This window comes from Lepisosteus oculatus, chromosome 5, assembly GCF_040954835.1.
Source record: "Lepisosteus oculatus isolate fLepOcu1 chromosome 5, fLepOcu1.hap2, whole genome shotgun sequence".
NCBI lineage: Eukaryota > Metazoa > Chordata > Actinopteri > Semionotiformes > Lepisosteidae > Lepisosteus > Lepisosteus oculatus.
Window position 1 is genome coordinate 12,701,779 of NC_090700.1, and position 17,603 is coordinate 12,719,381.

The window sequence follows — 17,603 nt, forward strand, 5'->3', positions numbered from 1 at the left end:
ACACTCAGACTTGAAAAAAAAAGTTACTGAGAAAACTTCCTGCTCTGTTACACCATTGGTGTAATTAAAGGGCCAGGTCGCTACTTACTACTCGAGGTCGCTGCTACGAGAAATCATCCTCATACAATTTCGTGCCCATGTCTTGTGATATTTGTTTATTTGCTAAAAAGAAAAAAATAAGTTCTATTTTTTTAAACCAAGATTTGCGCGAAAGGTTACCCTGCCGTGTTTTCAGAGATAAAATCCTGTCTTCTATAAGAAAATGTCTATATCTGAGATCCTCAGATCATTTAGCCACTAGCAACTGAAAATAGACCAAATGATGGGTTAAATAGTCTTTTCCAGTTTATGCTTGTTCTTTGGTTCTTTAAACCACGGTTCTGGCTGCATGGCACAATCAGTGGTGTGGTACCACCAATAGCAAATGAGAGTGAGTTAGAAATGTTGATTTATCTTTGGTTAGGGAAAAAGATGGTTAGTTGTAGCCTAGTTTATAGTAACAATAATCTTTCTGTTCAGTATTAAAGGAATCGCAGATACAGACACCTGGTGCATGTGCTTAGCTGAGGAGTCAGTGTTGTGCAGGTGCCATTTGTAGGATTTTGACTGAACACCTCTAAATCAGAATTCTCCCTAAAAGGTCATTGCTGTTTTGAAAGCTTTATGTATTGCAAATCTTTAAATAATAATACTGATTATCTGATACACAATTAGACATTTCTTCTAAACATGTTGTTTTATCTTAATCGTAGACCATATCAAACTTTAAAACTGTGCTAAAATCAAAAACCGCATTACCTCCTGAGACACTGAAACTTCCTAGTGGGATATCCCTCAGGAGGTGTGTGAATCATTAACACAGTGATTGGCTTTAGGTCAGATCAAAAACACAGTGATTGTGGCATTAAAGTTAATGCCGTAATTTGTCATTCAGAAATAAAAGGAGTTGGGACTGGACACAATACATCACACCCAAAAATTACAGCACGCACACCAGTTCTGTGCAGGTACATTCCAAATCCATTGTGCAAATACAAGCAAAGACCGCTGGAAATGTGAGTATGAAATAACACTCACAATCAACAACACTTTGATACCGGATGAAACATGGCATCAGAAATTTCATGGCAAAGATTATTTATTTGCTGGGGTTCCTATAGAAGCTGATATTAAATTGTTATTGATTTCTCTCTGCACACTTTCTTTTTTTGTCCTTTGTCCTTTTTTGCTTTTGCTGCATGCTCCAGGCCCAATCAGAGGGACCAATGTAAACTAAGCTTAGAATGCAGAGTCTGAGGTATTAGTGCCTGCTATGCAATAATCATAAGCTCTCTCGATAGCTTTGAGGACATGAGCTAAAAGGTTCCTGTAAAATGAGCGCTATTCTTGTTTACAGTAAACACATCCCATTCTCACTGTGCTAAAGCTACAGGTTGCACACTGGTAGTAAGTGGAATACTTTGCGTTGACGTGGCTCAGAACAAGCAGCATGACCTTGTGAGTGTGAGTCATGATATGCCCATTTTCCATGGCAGAAGACAGCTTTATAAATAAATAAGAAAATGGAGGAAAGAAAAAAAAAATAAAGCAGAAGCAGGGATTGCTGAGCACAGAATATGGAAGTGGGTTTAAGAGGATTTGACCCATTTGGGTTCTATCCCACCACAAAAATCTTTTTCGTCAGTCAGCACTTCAAACCTAACAATTAAGAGGAAAGAGGTTGGTTTCAAATGATAAGGAAAATCCTCATTGGTTCTTCCATGCAGTCTTATACAGTACTTTACATATTTCCCCCTTCACTTCCAACTTGTTATTTTTCTGTTAGGTTTGAGTTAAATGCTGTCACTGTCCTTTATTGCTGCTTTATGGTGCTTTATTTCTCAACTCTGCACCGTTTTATGTTTAGCTGTGTGCTAGTATGTTGCCCAAATTAAGAGTACCTGCTAAATTAATAATAATTGTTGGATTTTTCTGGGTAAAGTGAGTAAAAGGAGATCAGGAGAACTAACACACTAAACTCTTAGTAAGCCAGAGGGAGCTCCGCTGTGGTTTTGCTCGTTCTGTTTTGGATCATTGTCGGGCACTTGCCAGCAGCCAGCAGCCATATCACCCAGCAACTCACAACTGGCAACCCACTGAAGCTCAGCAGGTATGAGCCTGGTCAGTACCTGGATTGGAGACCTCCTGGGAAAAACTAAGGTTGCTGCTGGAAGAGGCGTTAGTGGGGCCAGCAGGGGGCGCTCACCCTGCAGTCCATGTGGGTCCTAATGCCCCAGTATAGTGACAGGGACACTATACTGTAAACAGGCGCCGTCCTTCGGATGAGATGTAAAACCGATGTCCTGACTCTCTGTGGTCATTAAAAATCCCAGGGCGCTTCTCAAAAAGAGTAGGGGTGTAACCCCGGTGTCCTGGCCAAATTCCCAATTAGCCCTTACCAATCATGGCCTCCTAATAATCCCCCTCTATGAATTGGCTACATTACTCTGCTCTCCTCCCCACTGATAGCTGATGTGTGGTGAGCGTTCTGGCGCACTATGGCTGCCGTCGCATCATCCAGGTGGATGCTGCACATTGGTGGTTGTGGAGGGGAGTCCCCATTACCTGTAAAAGCGCTTTGAGTGGAGTGTCCAGAAAAGCGCTATAAAAGTGTAAGCAATTATTATTATTATTAATTAAACTCTGGATGCTTTCAGTTCTAGACTGAATGTGTATTGGACTAAATGGCGCTGAATGTGGCTAAAGGTATGTAATATTAACTTGCACTTACCAAACCCTGCCTTGTCTATCAGTAACTAGAAAAAACTGGATTAATAACTTAAATGTCCATTCGTGAAACAGTTTCGCTGCATAAAATATTCAGGCCTACACAACAGAATGATTCATAATGTATGAAGTCCTTCATCCATAACTCTTCGCCAGATAGTGCACGTAAAGAGCCAGTGTTTTCATGAGCCACACACAGCCCTGTTTCTCAAAGCAGGGTTACCAGAAGCTTACACTGTGCGGACGTTTACCGGGGAGTATATCTTTCCCACATGAAATGCAACAAACTCAAGTCAGCAGAACCCTTAATGTGTTTGAAAACGTCATCACTCAATTTAGGAGAACCCCTGCAAGAGGCTGGCTGTATGCCTGGATAAATGTGCAATTTTTTAGCCCAACGTAAGACTTTTATGCTAAAAGCTAAAATAGCACAATTCAGAACTTAGCCAGGGTATTTTACCTATGGAAACAAGCCCTCCAATATGGATTATCCAGGGTTAGAGAAGGCACTGGGTTTGCCTGTTCCTTTGCAGTGTCTATGCAAAGAAAGAGGGTCTAGGTGTAGCTAGTGAATTCACTTTTGGAACAGGAACCACATGTGTCACTATACAGGCATGTAGGTTTGAGTAAAAGTACAGTATGTTGTGAATTTCAGAGCTAGAACTCAGGACCCAAAGTAATTAAACGTGATCAAACATTTTTTTACACCAACCACATGAGCCAAAGTGCACAAAACTGTCAATATGAATATACATATGTAGCGGTGAGGCTTAATAATAAGACAGAATTAAGTGTTTCTGAGCTTTCCCAAATTAGGCCTCATTTCTCTGTTCATCTCTGTGGTGCAGCCACAGAGAAACCATTCATGCAAGGTGATTTAAGGTCCAAGGACAGCTCCCAAAGGGGGATGCACTTAGCTAAGCCTGGCTATCATGATCAATGGTCATCCATTGGTGCCTATCTGTCTAGGGAGTGCGAGTTGGACATCTGGATTGCATTCCTAAGTGTCAGGACTAAGTGACTCATATCTCACCTTGATCAACCAATCAGGGACTGGTAGGGCCGAGTAACCCACGTGGGACTCTGATGCCCATGGAACTTTCAGCCAATCAATGAGCTGAAGTTCCTCCAGGTAAAAACAGGCAACACAGAGAGCCTGGGAGATTCAGATTGAGATTCGACAAGATTGAGATTCAGATTCAACAAGATTCAGACAGATTCTAAAGGGAATTCAAAGGAGAATTCCAGGGCAGGACGGCCCAGGAGCAGAAGGCTCCCAAGGGCAGGACATTCTCGCAGCGCGCCTCCTGACCATCCTGAGACTCAGCCCGGACAACCACGGAACGGCCAGTGTGTCCGAGTGCCAGAACTTTCCTTTGTTCTAAGAGTCTAGAGTTGAGGTTGCCAGAGAGTAACCAGCAGCAGGCCTCGTGAACAGGTCGGAACTGTGGACAGCTGAATCACTATTCAGAACTAGCTCTTCATCATAAACGAACTGGTCCTCTTCCTGACTTGCTGGGACCCACAGTCATCTTTTCTCCTGTGCACAAACTTTGCTAGTTAATGCCAACAGTGAGCATCAGCAGCGCACCGTCGCAAGCCGCACAGCACAGCCTGGCACGGAGCCAGAGAGCGCGGATTGGACAGCAACAGCCTGCAACTGTTTCTTTGTGCCCGCAGGAGATCTGAATCCCCAGAGATTGGATGAGTATTCAACTTCAATGCATTACAGCTCGAGAATTCAATTGTTATCCCAACCAGTTGATATCAATTTAATTCCTAAGAGTTATGTACTTGTTTGAGTATCTAATGTAGACGTTGTAACCAAGTTCACTTTACGAAACGGTCTTAATGAATGATATACTGAACGTATTTCCTCTTGATGTGTAACTCTTTGTAACTGATTGAATATATATCTTTTGTATTCTGATAACCCTCTCGATAAGATCTGTTAGGTTTATATGCATATTCTATGTATTAATAAATGTATCCTCGTGTATTAGTACCTGTGTGTGTGCGTTGTTTGAGTTATATCGCATGGTTGGATTCTAAAGCCACCAAAAGAATCAACTTTGTGATTTACTGCTACAATTAATAATTGTCTCAGTAAATGCCCAAACCCTACAGAACTGGTGCCTTCAGAGAGCCACTTTTCTTACATATTTGGCGTCCCTGAACCGGTTTTCTCTACATTTATTGGCGTCCCTGGGTGGGCATGGCAAGACTGAAATGAGTCAACCAAGCGGAATAATTCAATATAAAACGCCGCGGGTTTCATACACGACAATACAGTGTGCTGAAAGCCGAAAGAAAAAGTTCCCCTTGCTCTTTAAGCAGTGCTTGATTGTTTTGTGATCTTTTGCGATCTACCGGGTTGATTGCATACTTGATCTTGTGGTTTTCTGTGGTAAAACTGTGATTTCGTACTTAAAAGTAATACTCTTTAAGTTTAACGATGGTTGCTAAAAGGTCTGAATTCGAGTCGCTATTAAGCACTCTCTCTAGCAGCGACAGGTCTGACCACGATCTCTTCCATATCTCCGTCAGCGGAGAAGCTAGTAGAATAAATCTCCATTCTCTGAGAGAGCTAGCGAAGGACATAGAGAGATTTGACCCCGCAGTGTCAGAGAATAATATCGAGAGTTATATTCAAGATCTCAGGTATAACCTGCAGTACCTGCCAAACGCCACAGAACAGGAGAAAGTGTTTCTGGTTAGAAAAACTACCAGCAGAGCTGTACATGAGTGGATGGCTAGGCAGATGAAAGAAGTCTGTAATGACTTTGAGCAGCTTTGTCAAGCACTTATCGAAGAATACAGTGCGTTTATTGACCCGACTGCTGCGATAGCCGCCGCTCTTAACATTAAGCACGAGAGAGCAGAGTCCCCTCGCGAATATTACGAGAGACTTAGACGAACTTATTTTGCAGGGCGAAATGATGAGGGTTGCGAAGAGAACACACATTTCAAGGGTTTATTCATTGCGAATCTCCACCCGTCAGTCAGAAAGATGATCTTAATGCATACAGATGCACAGACCATGAAAATGACTGATATCAAGAGATTCGTGCAGAAAGCCTGGGAGTATGATGTCCAAAGTCGCTCTGAGCAAAAAGTTGCTAAAGCGACTGCGTTCGCCGTCAGAGCCAGCAGGATTAATTCCCCCCTGCTCGAAGGAGCACAGGCTCCTGAGCTGGCTAAGCCCCGTTCCAAAGCACTCACACTGGACCGCACCCAGCGTCCTAAGTGCCATGAGAACACCAGGGGAGGGAAAGGGCTAGAAAAAACTGAACAAAAGGATTCAGTAGCCGCCCGCCTGGCCAGGCTTGAACAAGCTTTATTAGGACAGGGACAACCGTCCCCCAAGGCTGCCGGAAGCGTGAATGAGCTGATACTCTCCACTGGAGGAGGCGGAGACCCGCCCCCTCTCCCTCCCTCAGTCTATCTGATTGAGCGGAATGGTTCCTGCCTGGATAAGGTCAGCCACTCCCAAGTGAGTGCTGACTCCACCCCTGAAGTCACAGTGCATGCAGTAAAACGCAGAGGAAAAGCAAGAAGCTTTTACCTCAAGGCTGCCATGGGAGATGTCTTACCCAGTGAGACACTGATTGACACTGAGGTTGAAAGGTGTTTGATGTCACACGGCAAGCTCAAACGGGTAGAAAAAGAAAAGGGCATGCGACTCAGAGAGGAACCTTTGGTGGATCACCAGAAAGGCAAGGTGCGGAAACAGGTCAAGGCTCCTAAGCCTTCTGTACAGAAGGAAAGGGGGGCCAAGAGGCAGACTGTGCTCACACAGTGCCCACCGAACACAGAAGCCCATGCGGAGATTCCTTCTGTTCCCTCTGGACAAGAAATAAAAATATTTCCTTGTTCCCCGGATATACAGGGAAGTCGTGTCCCGGCTGAGGTCCCAACAGCCTCCATGCCACAGGAGCGGTGCTCCAAGCAGCCGCCTGATCCACCAGGTAAAGCACACACCGTTTACGTCCCTAAAGAGGAGCAGATCTCCCCACCTGGCGATGAAAAGGAGCTTTCCCTGTGCACCCTGGCACCCAAGAGGGGTCAGGACCACCACCCTGCAGTGGTGGAAGGGATCCAGATGGCAGGAGAGCAGGTTGGTGATGAAGCCCTCCCCCTTAGCCCTGAGAGGTCCTCTATTAGTGAGGATCTGCTTGAGCAGCTGTCACAGGGCCACCGCCAGGTGCCCCTAGTGCAACATTCACAGGTTAGACAGGAGGTCCAGCTGGACGCTGAAACTACTGCGCTGTGGACACACCTGATCCCAGATGCCGATTCCCTCTGCTGTGACCCAGGGAACCTGCAGTCAGGTAACATTATTTCTCACAACTACCAGGTAGTGAGTGAGACTGACCTGATTGTTCCTGCCTCAACGGCAGGGTTGCCTACACACCCAGTCCCCCAGAAGGGACAGGGAATGAAAGCCGAGCCGGTTTTCTTACAGCCACCAGCTCAGTCTGTCAGTCTGAGTCTGACCAACAGTGGTTCAGCCTTACTGGAGCTGGATGGTAAAGTCACCCGCCTGCCAGTGCAGGACATCGCAAAGAGAGGTGTCAGAATCCCCGCCTGCACTGACATGGGCCTGGTGAGTGATAGTAAGTTCAAAGACAGTGAACTAGCTATCCCACTGCTGGGGCAGCTCCCTGAACCCTTAGCAAGGGAAGGGGGGAGCGAGCAGGTGTCCTACACCCACGCCCAGCGAACGACTGTAAACATGCCGATAGAGGGATTCCTCAATCGGGAAGTGTGCAGGGTGGACCTGAACAGTGAGAATAGGGTAACAATCCCAGATCACTCAGACACTCCAGATGACCACTCAGCCGAGGGTCAGGCATGCTCCACCGCTGCACCGCCCCCTGCAGGGTTCCTAAAGCACAGGCATGAACAAATCGAAAAAGCAGATGCCCTGGAAAAGGAGGAGCAGCATCAGCCGCTGCGTCAGATCTCCCCAGATTTCCAGGAGGTTGGTGCCCAAGATGCCACATGGCATACTGAGGAAGACACCATGTACATGCTGCGCCAGCTTAGAAAGGCAACAGTCACCCAGAAGGAGATGACTGGGATCAGCCACCCGAAAAGACTTTTGGGAGGACTGATTGCTGCCGCCACTGTTGCACGTTTGCTTTTTCTGGTAGGTTTGTGTGCTACTGGCACTCTCACCCTGACTGCCCCAAGAAGGCAGGTGTCAGAGATGCCAGAGGGTAGTGACAGACTGTATCGACAGCAGCAAAAGTTGGAAAGCTTAGGGAATACCCTACAGGCAATTTCCTATGCAACAGGGTTAAATCTTATTCCCCAACCAGTGGACATGATTGTTGGTGTTATACAGTGGGTTTATGCTTGTGTGCAACAGGCCAGAATGTTGACACAAGACCTGTTAAGGGAGTTTAGTGCCACTGTAGCCAGTCTAACCACGGCACAATTCCCAACCCACTTGATTCCACTCTTCTCAGTAGAGGAGTGCGTGACATTAACCCCATCGCTCATAGCTCACCCAGAAGGCAATCCAAGATTGAATTCGGTTCCAAATCTTGAGATGGGTATGGCTACCAAAGCTATCCATTGGCTGTGTCTAAACGATTCACCAATGAAGGGTGTAAAGCTATTAACGAGCAGAGGGAGGTTAATGAACCCCATGAAGAGCAGGTGGGAAGTAAATGGCTGGTCAGCACACCACATTTAACTGACACTATGACTTGTGACGGGCATGATACAGCTACCACAATGCAGCTACCTAATCAAACAGTTTTCCTGTAAGTTCCCGAGGAGGCCATAGTACAGCATGGTAACTTAACACTGTACGGTCTGGAACCAGACAATATAAGACCAAACTTGAGGTCATGGATGCCTTCAGGTGCCACACTAAGGAATTGGATAGAAATCCAAGAAACAGTAAGCCCTGAAGAGGTACAGGTAGTTAGTTTGCTTTAATGGAACAAACCTCCAAATCACCCTAGCAGATACCCAACACAGGTGTTGTGGTTTATCGGGGGGCTGGGAACAGGAACTGTTGTTATTGTAACACTACTGCCAGGTAGCTGGATCATGACTGACAGTGTACTCTGAATGATGTACTCTCACATCAAGATGTACTCTGGGTAGCATGAATGAGTCAAAGGTAGCATGTCAAAAGAAAGGAAGTGACTTCTCCCCAAATATCTACCACAGAGGTATCAGATATTGACAGTGAACTTCCTGATGTGTAATTCCTAGACTTAGATAATGTCTCCTACCGTGTTTATACAAACTCCAGATGTTATTCATCCTGTTTGTATCCAATGCTGGTTCCGGTATGAATTCTCGAGGAGTAATGTAGACATTTAAGATTAATGTTCTAATGGCAAGGGACATCACTTAACTCTGTTTTGTTTTGAAGGCAACAATGCCTCGGGACCTCGTGGCCTTCAAAAAGGGGGGATATGTAGCGGTGAGGCTTAATAATAAGACAGAATTAAGTGTTTCTGAGCTTTCCCAAATTAGGCCTCATTTCTCTGTTCATCTCTGTGGTGCAGCCACAGAGAAACCATTCATGCAAGGTGATTTAAGGTCCAAGGACAGCTCCCAAAGGGGGATGCACTTAGCTAAGCCTGGCTATCATGATCAATGGTCATCCATTGGTGCCTATCTGTCTAGGGAGTGCGAGTTGGACATCTGGATTGCATTCCTAAGTGTCAGGACTAAGTGACTCATATCTCACCTTGATCAACCAATCAGGGACTGGTAGGGCCGAGTAACCCACGTGGGACTCTGATGCCCATGGAACTTTCAGCCAATCAATGAGCTGAAGTTCCTCCAGGTAAAAACAGGCAACACAGAGAGCCTGGGAGATTCAGATTGAGATTCGACAAGATTGAGATTCAGATTCAACAAGATTCAGACAGATTCTAAAGGGAATTCAAAGGAGAATTCCAGGGCAGGACGGCCCAGGAGCAGAAGGCTCCCAAGGGCAGGACATTCTCGCAGCGCGCCTCCTGACCATCCTGAGACTCAGCCCGGACAACCACGGAACGGCCAGTGTGTCCGAGTGCCAGAACTTTCCTTTGTTCTAAGAGTCTAGAGTTGAGGTTGCCAGAGAGTAACCAGCAGCAGGCCTCGTGAACAGGTCGGAACTGTGGACAGCTGAATCACTATTCAGAACTAGCTCTTCATCATAAACGAACTGGTCCTCTTCCTGACTTGCTGGGACCCACAGTCATCTTTTCTCCTGTGCACAAACTTTGCTAGTTAATGCCAACAGTGAGCATCAGCAGCGCACCGTCGCAAGCCGCACAGCACAGCCTGGCACGGAGCCAGAGAGCGCGGATTGGACAGCAACAGCCTGCAACTGTTTCTTTGTGCCCGCAGGAGATCTGAATCCCCAGAGATTGGATGAGTATTCAACTTCAATGCATTACAGCTCGAGAATTCAATTGTTATCCCAACCAGTTGATATCAATTTAATTCCTAAGAGTTATGTACTTGTTTGAGTATCTAATGTAGACGTTGTAACCAAGTTCACTTTACGAAACGGTCTTAATGAATGATATACTGAACGTATTTCCTCTTGATGTGTAACTCTTTGTAACTGATTGAATATATATCTTTTGTATTCTGATAACCCTCTCGATAAGATCTGTTAGGTTTATATGCATATTCTATGTATTAATAAATGTATCCTCGTGTATTAGTACCTGTGTGTGTGCGTTGTTTGAGTTATATCGCATGGTTGGATTCTAAAGCCACCAAAAGAATCAACTTTGTGATTTACTGCTACAATTAATAATTGTCTCAGTAAATGCCCAAACCCTACAGAACTGGTGCCTTCAGAGAGCCACTTTTCTTACATATTTGGCGTCCCTGAACCGGGTTTCTCTACACATCTTTCAAATCTTCACAAACCTATTTGAAACAGGTAAATAGAAACAATTATTTTATTAAAACATTTTAACTCAGAACAACAGCAATGAAAGAAATGCTAAGAGGCCAAACAGGGAGGCTGGAAGACTAAAGGATGCGGCCCCATTAATCAAGCCTTTTTCTACAGCATAATATCGCGCAACGTCTTCATTGGGATTTGTGCCCTCGTCAAACCACATCTGCATACAGCGCCCACTGCTTCTCTCAAACATGCTGTAAGCATAGGAACGGGACCAGATCTTCTCACACATGCTCTGAGGCGTGGGGAAAACGTCAGTGAATTTCCTGCACTTTGTCCCAGCTGGGCAAATGTTTGTACCTGACGAGAGGGGAAGAGAGGAAGATAATGAAATGAAAGCTTGCAGTTTAGGACACTCTGTAGAGCGAGCGATCTGTTGCGGAGTTGAAAGGGAGGTTATACTTGATAATGATTTTCAGACGGGGTTACTACAGAGAACAACTACTGTGAAAGAAGGTCAGAAAAGACTCTCAAGGACATAGCTACGTCAGCATGCGTAGGCTGCAAAGAAACAAGTAAAGGTTTATTGTTGGTTTGTTGAAAAGAAAAGAGACACAACGTTTCGGCTATGGAGCCTTCTTCCAGTGTGGAGAGACTGAAAACACTCTTTCCCACTGCTTAAGAAATGTAAAAACCCTAACCTTATTAAACCTTATTAAACCATATATATTCTTGATTTTGTGTGTTTAGAAAGCATTTCTCTGGCTCAGGCAACTGATTGTAAAATAAGGGTCCCCACATGGAACAAGACACTTCTTCTTTTTTGCTGCCTGCATTCTCAGATACAAAAGGTAAATATTTATGTAATTGATCACAATTACTAATTGACCCTTGAGCAGGAGAAAACAAATCTCTGACACCTGAAATATCCACCTCTCCAGGACAAAGTTATAGCCGGCTCAAGTTTGGTGTTCAAAAACAACAGTCCAGTTGTATCGATCCATCCATTTTCTAACTGCTTTTCCAATAGAGGATCATAGGGAAGCAAGAGTCTATCCTGGCAAACAACGGACGCAAGGCAAGATGGGACACCAGTTTATCACAAGGCACACACAGACACAAACACGCACACACTCACAACACAATTTTCCCACAAGCCAATTAACCTGTCAGAATGTCCTAGGACTGTGGAAGGAAGCCAAAGAGGAAAGCCATTTTAACACAGTGAGAACGTACAAACTCCACGCAGATAGCTCCCCAGGAATTAAATTCACCAGCACTGAGGGTTAGCAATGCAAACCACTGCGCCAACATGTTTTCCCCAATCCAGTTCTGTATGTCTTCTTAAATTATCACCAGCAGCATCGAGCCTGATTAATTGATTCAACTATCCTTATTAAACCTTATTTCCTAATTAAAAAATAATCGTCCTGAGGTCTTGGGTGATTCTCCTACTAAACCTGCTGAACCTGCTGAGAAACAGACTAAGGAACCCTGGCAGGAAGAGTTAATAAGAAACTATTTTAGGGCAGACAAAAGCTCAGAGCGCACAAAATATGTGGTTTAGTTTGAAAAAAAGTTGGGCAGTGGTCTTAATTGTCTGCAACTTAACATTCATAAATCAGCTTGCCCCAGCGTCTTTTTGTACTCATGGCAGTTTCACGAACCTGTGCTCCAATCCCAGCCCTTGTGCCAGTTTTCTTTGCAGGTTAAGTCATTCTTACAGTCCTCCCACCACCCGTTACAGTCTTCTTTGCAAATGGGAACATCGATAATTCGCTCGTTCCGCCACGACTGGTTCACCTGAAACAGGGGAACAGGCACACCGCAGAGAGAGAGGTCAGGTCACACGCTGAGAAATACTACACTACAGGAATTAAGTGAAACAAACACATCAGCATGAAGGAGGCACAGCAATGAGAGAATGATTTCCAGCATCACAAAGTGGAGTACATTTATGTGGGCCCCACCAAATTTTGTTTAATATGCTCACAGCGGCCTCTTAAAAGGGAAAGTACATTTCCTGCCTCCTTTTAACAGATAAAACAGATTTTAACAGATTGAATTTTAACGGAGTAGGTTGTGTGATCTTTTTGTTATTTCATGGAGTTTTTTTTTCCCTGAAGTCATCTTTGTTTATATTTAGTACTTTCTGACTCATGTCTTTATTTGCAGTGCAATAGAGACTCCTGAGTACAAAGTACAAAAAATGAAAATGAAAATAATACCCACACACATGCACAGTATATATTGTACCCCGAAAATGTATTTTTTTTATCTCCAACCTAAGATTAATGTTTTTCTCTACTTGAAATATTCATCTGGAACTGACGTTTTTTTTCCTACCTTGCGTTTTTCAAAATCTTGAATGGGCTTTTGTTATTTATTTAGGTCATAAAGACAGTAAATGATCATGAGGAAGTACTGTATGCTATGATGAAGTGCACAATTGATTTCTTTCCCTTCTTCTCTTTATTCCATGACTTCTCTTCTCCATGACTTTATTAGCTTAAAAGGATTCTTAACATGGGAAAACTTTACTGCAGGATAAATATTGGAGTGACGTGGTGTAGACACTGCAAAGAACACATACATGGGAAAACTGAATAATGTAAAATTTTGGAAGTTCAAGTTAGCTAGTTTCAGGATTGTAACAAATCTGTGTGCAGGCAGTACCTGCATTTGGTCTCGTGCAAAAGACTGTGCATTTAGAGCACATTAAATGGGATTTTTTATATTCAGTCAGGTAAAATGGTACGATTTTCCTTTAAGAATTCAGATTTTTTCTTGGGTCATAGTGCCATCTAGTGAAAGTACACTGCAAAAGTCCAACACTTTGTGGAAAGAGCACAAAGAAGAGCAATAAAAAAGTATTTTTTGTATCTGGTCTCACAGGATTATCATATAATATCCAGACAGGTTAAATGTAGTTAAATCTCTTCATTCTCTAGAACATAGGAGGCTGAGAGGAGTTTGGGGGGAGTTGATAGGATTAACAAAGGGGATCTTGGTAATGAAACAATTACACAGGGCCACAGCTGGAAAGTAAGGGAATGTATTTAGGATGGAGAATAGGAAATGCTTCTTTTCAAAAAGTGCTGGGGGTATTTAGGACATGTTCCCACTCAGGTGGCTGAGGCCCTGATTCTGGGCTTTTTAAGAAATGGCTGCATGAAATTTTAGATTCACTTACTTAATATACCAAATAAGTAAACAGGTTAATTGTTTTGTCTCATTTTTGGTTTTGTGTCATTTTGTATGATAACATGGTCAATCAGTATTTTCACTTCATTTCACCAAAAAGCAGATCAGTTTAAGACAAGGTGACAGTTTGGGTGTGGCATGTCACTACTAGCTGGGATCTCTTCGATTGTATATTGTTATGTACTACAGGAAAAGAAGCCACACAAACATTTTACTAATATTCATTAGGTGCGGCACAGGATTAATCTTTCAACTCACTTTCCAAACCAGCCAAATAAAGTCTAATTCCTTCTCTGGAGCCTTGTGGGGTTTTTTTCAAGCTGCCGAACCTGATGAGTTTCAGAACATTCTGTAATCTCTAAAATTTCCTTCAGTAGCAAAACCAAAAGATTCAGGTCTTTCCCAAACCAGATGACATAAGGCTGTGCTTGCCATGCCCATTCATAGGTTGAGAAACAAGTTAATTGTTCACAGCCGAGTCTCATTCCTCTGCTCATCAATGTGTCCTTTTTTCATTTTTTAAGCAGCGGGCAGAGGAAACGTTATATTTCAGCAGACCAGGTTATAATGGATAGAGTCCTCTCAAACTAAAATAGACTCCCCCCTGATGCCGATGGAAACTTCAGGGTCATCTTGGGAAGAGAAAGAATGCCCTGTGCTCTCTGCAGGGCTTGAAATTATTAAACTGTTCACCGTGGAAGAGTGCTTATATGTTCATGTTACCTTCTGAATCCAGGGACCCAGATGAGGGGAGCACTCATAGAAGCAGGTGTCCTGAATGAAGTGTCTCTTGCAGGAGCTCGACATGATGCCGCAGTGGTTCCAGTTGAAGTTGTAGAGGTACGAGTTGTCTTCGTGTGCCTCCTCAGTGGTGTTTGCTGTGCAGCAGGCGTTGCTCTTCCACGGCTTACACTGAGCAGCACAGCAAGTGGAGGATTAGACAGTGATCACAGCGCAGGGGTCATATACATATGTCTTGAACTCTATGGGCGGCATTTAGCTGCTCTAGATTTTCCAGCTCCAGACATTTTCCTTAACACTGTTTACTAAAATGGAAAAAAAAAAGCACAGACCAGATATCCTAACAGTTGCCTAGGTTTTAGTAATTAAAGATTACTGCTTCAAGGAATGTTAGACATCGATCCTTAACTTTTCCTTGGCACACTTTTTTATATAATCTATGATTCTGTATGTTTAGAATGACTTCTCTCGTTGTTACAAACGTAGTAGAAATTATAATTATAAGTCCTCCCCAATTTTTTAAATACTATTTTCTGTTTGAAGTTGCTGATTCAAAATATGTTAGTTTTTCTGTGCAATTGTTTCTAAACTATGAGGTATTTGCCAGGCTGTGCTCAGGAAGATGTTTGTATATTAGTTGGCTCATATGAAGAAATGTTCTTGCATATGATGCTTGTAAGGTAGAAAAATAGCTGTAATACTGTATATTCGTGATGGGTCAGCTGTGGCTTTCTTCAGCTCACTGGGCCAACTCAAGGTGCCCAGTGATAGTGTGTGATGGCTGAAAAGCTGGTTAATTCAGCTCCTCTTCCTACCTGCTGAAAAAGTTTGCCCTCAGCTCCAGGAGTTTTTTTATGATGTTTGCCATCCATGCACTTGTTTAAAATATCCTCAGACACCGCCACAGAAACCAGGGCCAACAGCAAGGTCACACCCAGCATTTCTCTAAAGGAAAAAAAACTGATAAATTATGTTTGGAGGAAAAAGTTCTCCATGAAACTTAACTAAGATTTTCCTCCAGCTTCTCTCATTTATAATTTCAGGCAACAGAAAGTAACTCACACCCAGCTAAGCAAAGTGGGCTGATGCTGTCCAAAGTGACATCTATATCTTGGCATTTTTCTTAAGTGATATGAACAAGACAACAGCAGTACTTCACTCAGATTTTGAATCCATGACTTCTCTGCACTGCCGAATCTTAAAACACTTTTACTCCTGTACAAAAGCGACAGCACTTTCCTAACAGTGACAAAATTCCAATTGTTTTTTTCAAAACTACACTACAGATAAATGAAAGCAAGCATTTACAGTATGTGAATTTTGTTTCGTATTTTCACATTTTCCCATGTGAAATTCCTAATTTAAAACTTTCAGAATTAGAAAAAAAGGTTACAAATTAAATACTGGAACTCAAACATTGAAAATCACCCTGTAAATATTGTGATACCAGACTGCAGTATATCTGAGAAATATAGTTCTGGAATTCTTTGAGAATAATGTGAAATCTACAGTATAAGATAGCATACAGTACAATAAGATATTTACATTTAATTTCATAAACTAATACATGAACAAAATAATTTTAACACTTTGGCACAACACTCCTTATTTAGATTATGAATAATACATGGATGATTAGTTTAAACTCTCTTCACTTTTAAGTCTGGTTGGGAGGCTGGGACTTTTCAATGTAAGGCAATCAAGTATGCCATTAAAACTACTGTGATAAAGTTGCAGTGAGGTACCTTTAAGTCATGATCACAAGTTTCAAACGTATTTCCAAAAAATTAAATGTTTTATATATAGTTTTTATATGTAACATTTATGGAAACTTTACATATATGCTCAGAACAGTAACACTCTATTTCACGTTTTGCAGTCTGAATTTTGGCTTCTGAAATAATATAATTACCAAATAAAACCTAATAATTATCTCAAATACCATACTGTGCTGTTCTATATAAGCATTGAAATGCTACATATGGAATACATATGAAATATGAAAAGTACAAAACCCCATGAAGTCATAAGACAATAAAGACTAACTCTCTGTTTTCAGTCTACTTGGCCTGGTGAGAGTAAAGACTGACATGTTATTTAAAAAAATAAGGAAAATAAAATGATCAAGACCTTCTTAAGTACATCCTGGATTAAAACTGAACCGCCTTCGAAGCTTCACTCTCCTCTGATGTTCTGGATTAAATAAACTTTACACACCACGGACAATTTATATCTGTTCTCAGGCTATAGCTTAACTCAAATGGAAGGTTTCTGATTGGCTTCAGACAGTAGAGGACAGTCCCTAAACGGTGCAATAACAGAGAGAAAGTCTGTGTTCCTGATTTCCATTAGTACTATTTAGGAATGCGAAGATAACAGTTTATGATTACTTTGCACAATCACAGGACAAAGTCTGAGAATTTACTAGAAAAAGTATGCAAGGTCTCTTCTCCACAGAGTGAAAGTTTTACCTTGAAGCCGTGTGCTCACAATGAGATTCCAGGCTGCTTTCTCATTCAACAAAGTATTCTTCCACCTCCTTTGGCTAAAACAAAATAAAACTTGCCTTGAGAATAAGATTTTGATGAAACATCAGACTCGCTCTTGAAAACATTTTTTTGAAAAGCACAAGAACAAAGTATTTATTTTCACAAACAAGACATTTGAGATGAATAATGCAACGTTTTGTGAATGTAGAAAAATGTCAAAAAATTAATAAAAGAGAAATGAAACTCCTACAAATTTCTACTAACATTAATCACAAAAAGAGCGTTCCCCAGAAGTGAATGAACAACTGCTCCGTGAGTAAAACTCCCTCAACGTTTAATATTTTTATTAAAAAAAAGTTCTAACCTACAGTGGAAGGAGACATACAACAGAGGACTGAGTTTCTTAAACAAAAAACTTTAAACGTTGCAATGCATAAATCTAAAGGCAGCTGGTACTTTGGTTAATTATAAAAAAGGAATGGCCAATTACATAAACAAGACAGTGTGACCCAGGCAGGGCAATGGAT

At 42.5% G+C, this 17,603-nt stretch overlaps 1 protein-coding gene across 3 annotated transcripts; it reads right to left on the reverse strand.

The window, feature by feature from the left end:
* Nucleotides 1-10,679: 10,679 nt before the first annotated feature.
* On the reverse strand, nucleotides 10,680-17,195 carry folr (folate receptor). Of its 3 annotated transcripts, none has more exons than XM_015341224.2 (5): nucleotides 17,059-17,195; nucleotides 15,403-15,532; nucleotides 14,570-14,758; nucleotides 12,310-12,445; nucleotides 10,680-11,002 (listed from the first exon to the last, which is right to left on the reverse strand). In XM_015341224.2, the coding sequence occupies exons 2-5, from the start codon at nucleotides 15,526-15,528 to the stop codon at nucleotides 10,716-10,718; spliced, it is 738 nt and encodes a 245-aa protein (XP_015196710.1). In that variant the 5' UTR covers nucleotides 15,529-15,532; nucleotides 17,059-17,195; the 3' UTR covers nucleotides 10,680-10,715. The 3 variants fall into 3 exon arrangements, with proteins under 3 accessions (XP_015196710.1, XP_015196709.1, XP_015196708.1); XM_015341223.2 differs by having other exon boundaries at nucleotides 17,013-17,115; XM_015341222.2 differs by lacking the exon at nucleotides 17,059-17,195 and adding an exon at nucleotides 16,718-16,849.
* Between the last annotated feature and the right edge of the window lie 408 nt (nucleotides 17,196-17,603).

Coding starts and splice junctions, on each gene's coding strand:
- folr (XM_015341222.2), bottom strand. Junction 12,446..14,569: donor TGGGTCCCTGGATTCAGAAG/GTAACATGAACA, acceptor CCCCTGTTTCAG/GTGAACCAGTCGTGGCGGAA. Junction 11,003..12,309: donor GGGCTGGGATTGGAGCACAG/GTTCGTGAAACT, acceptor CCCTCTCGTCAG/GTACAAACATTTGCCCAGCT.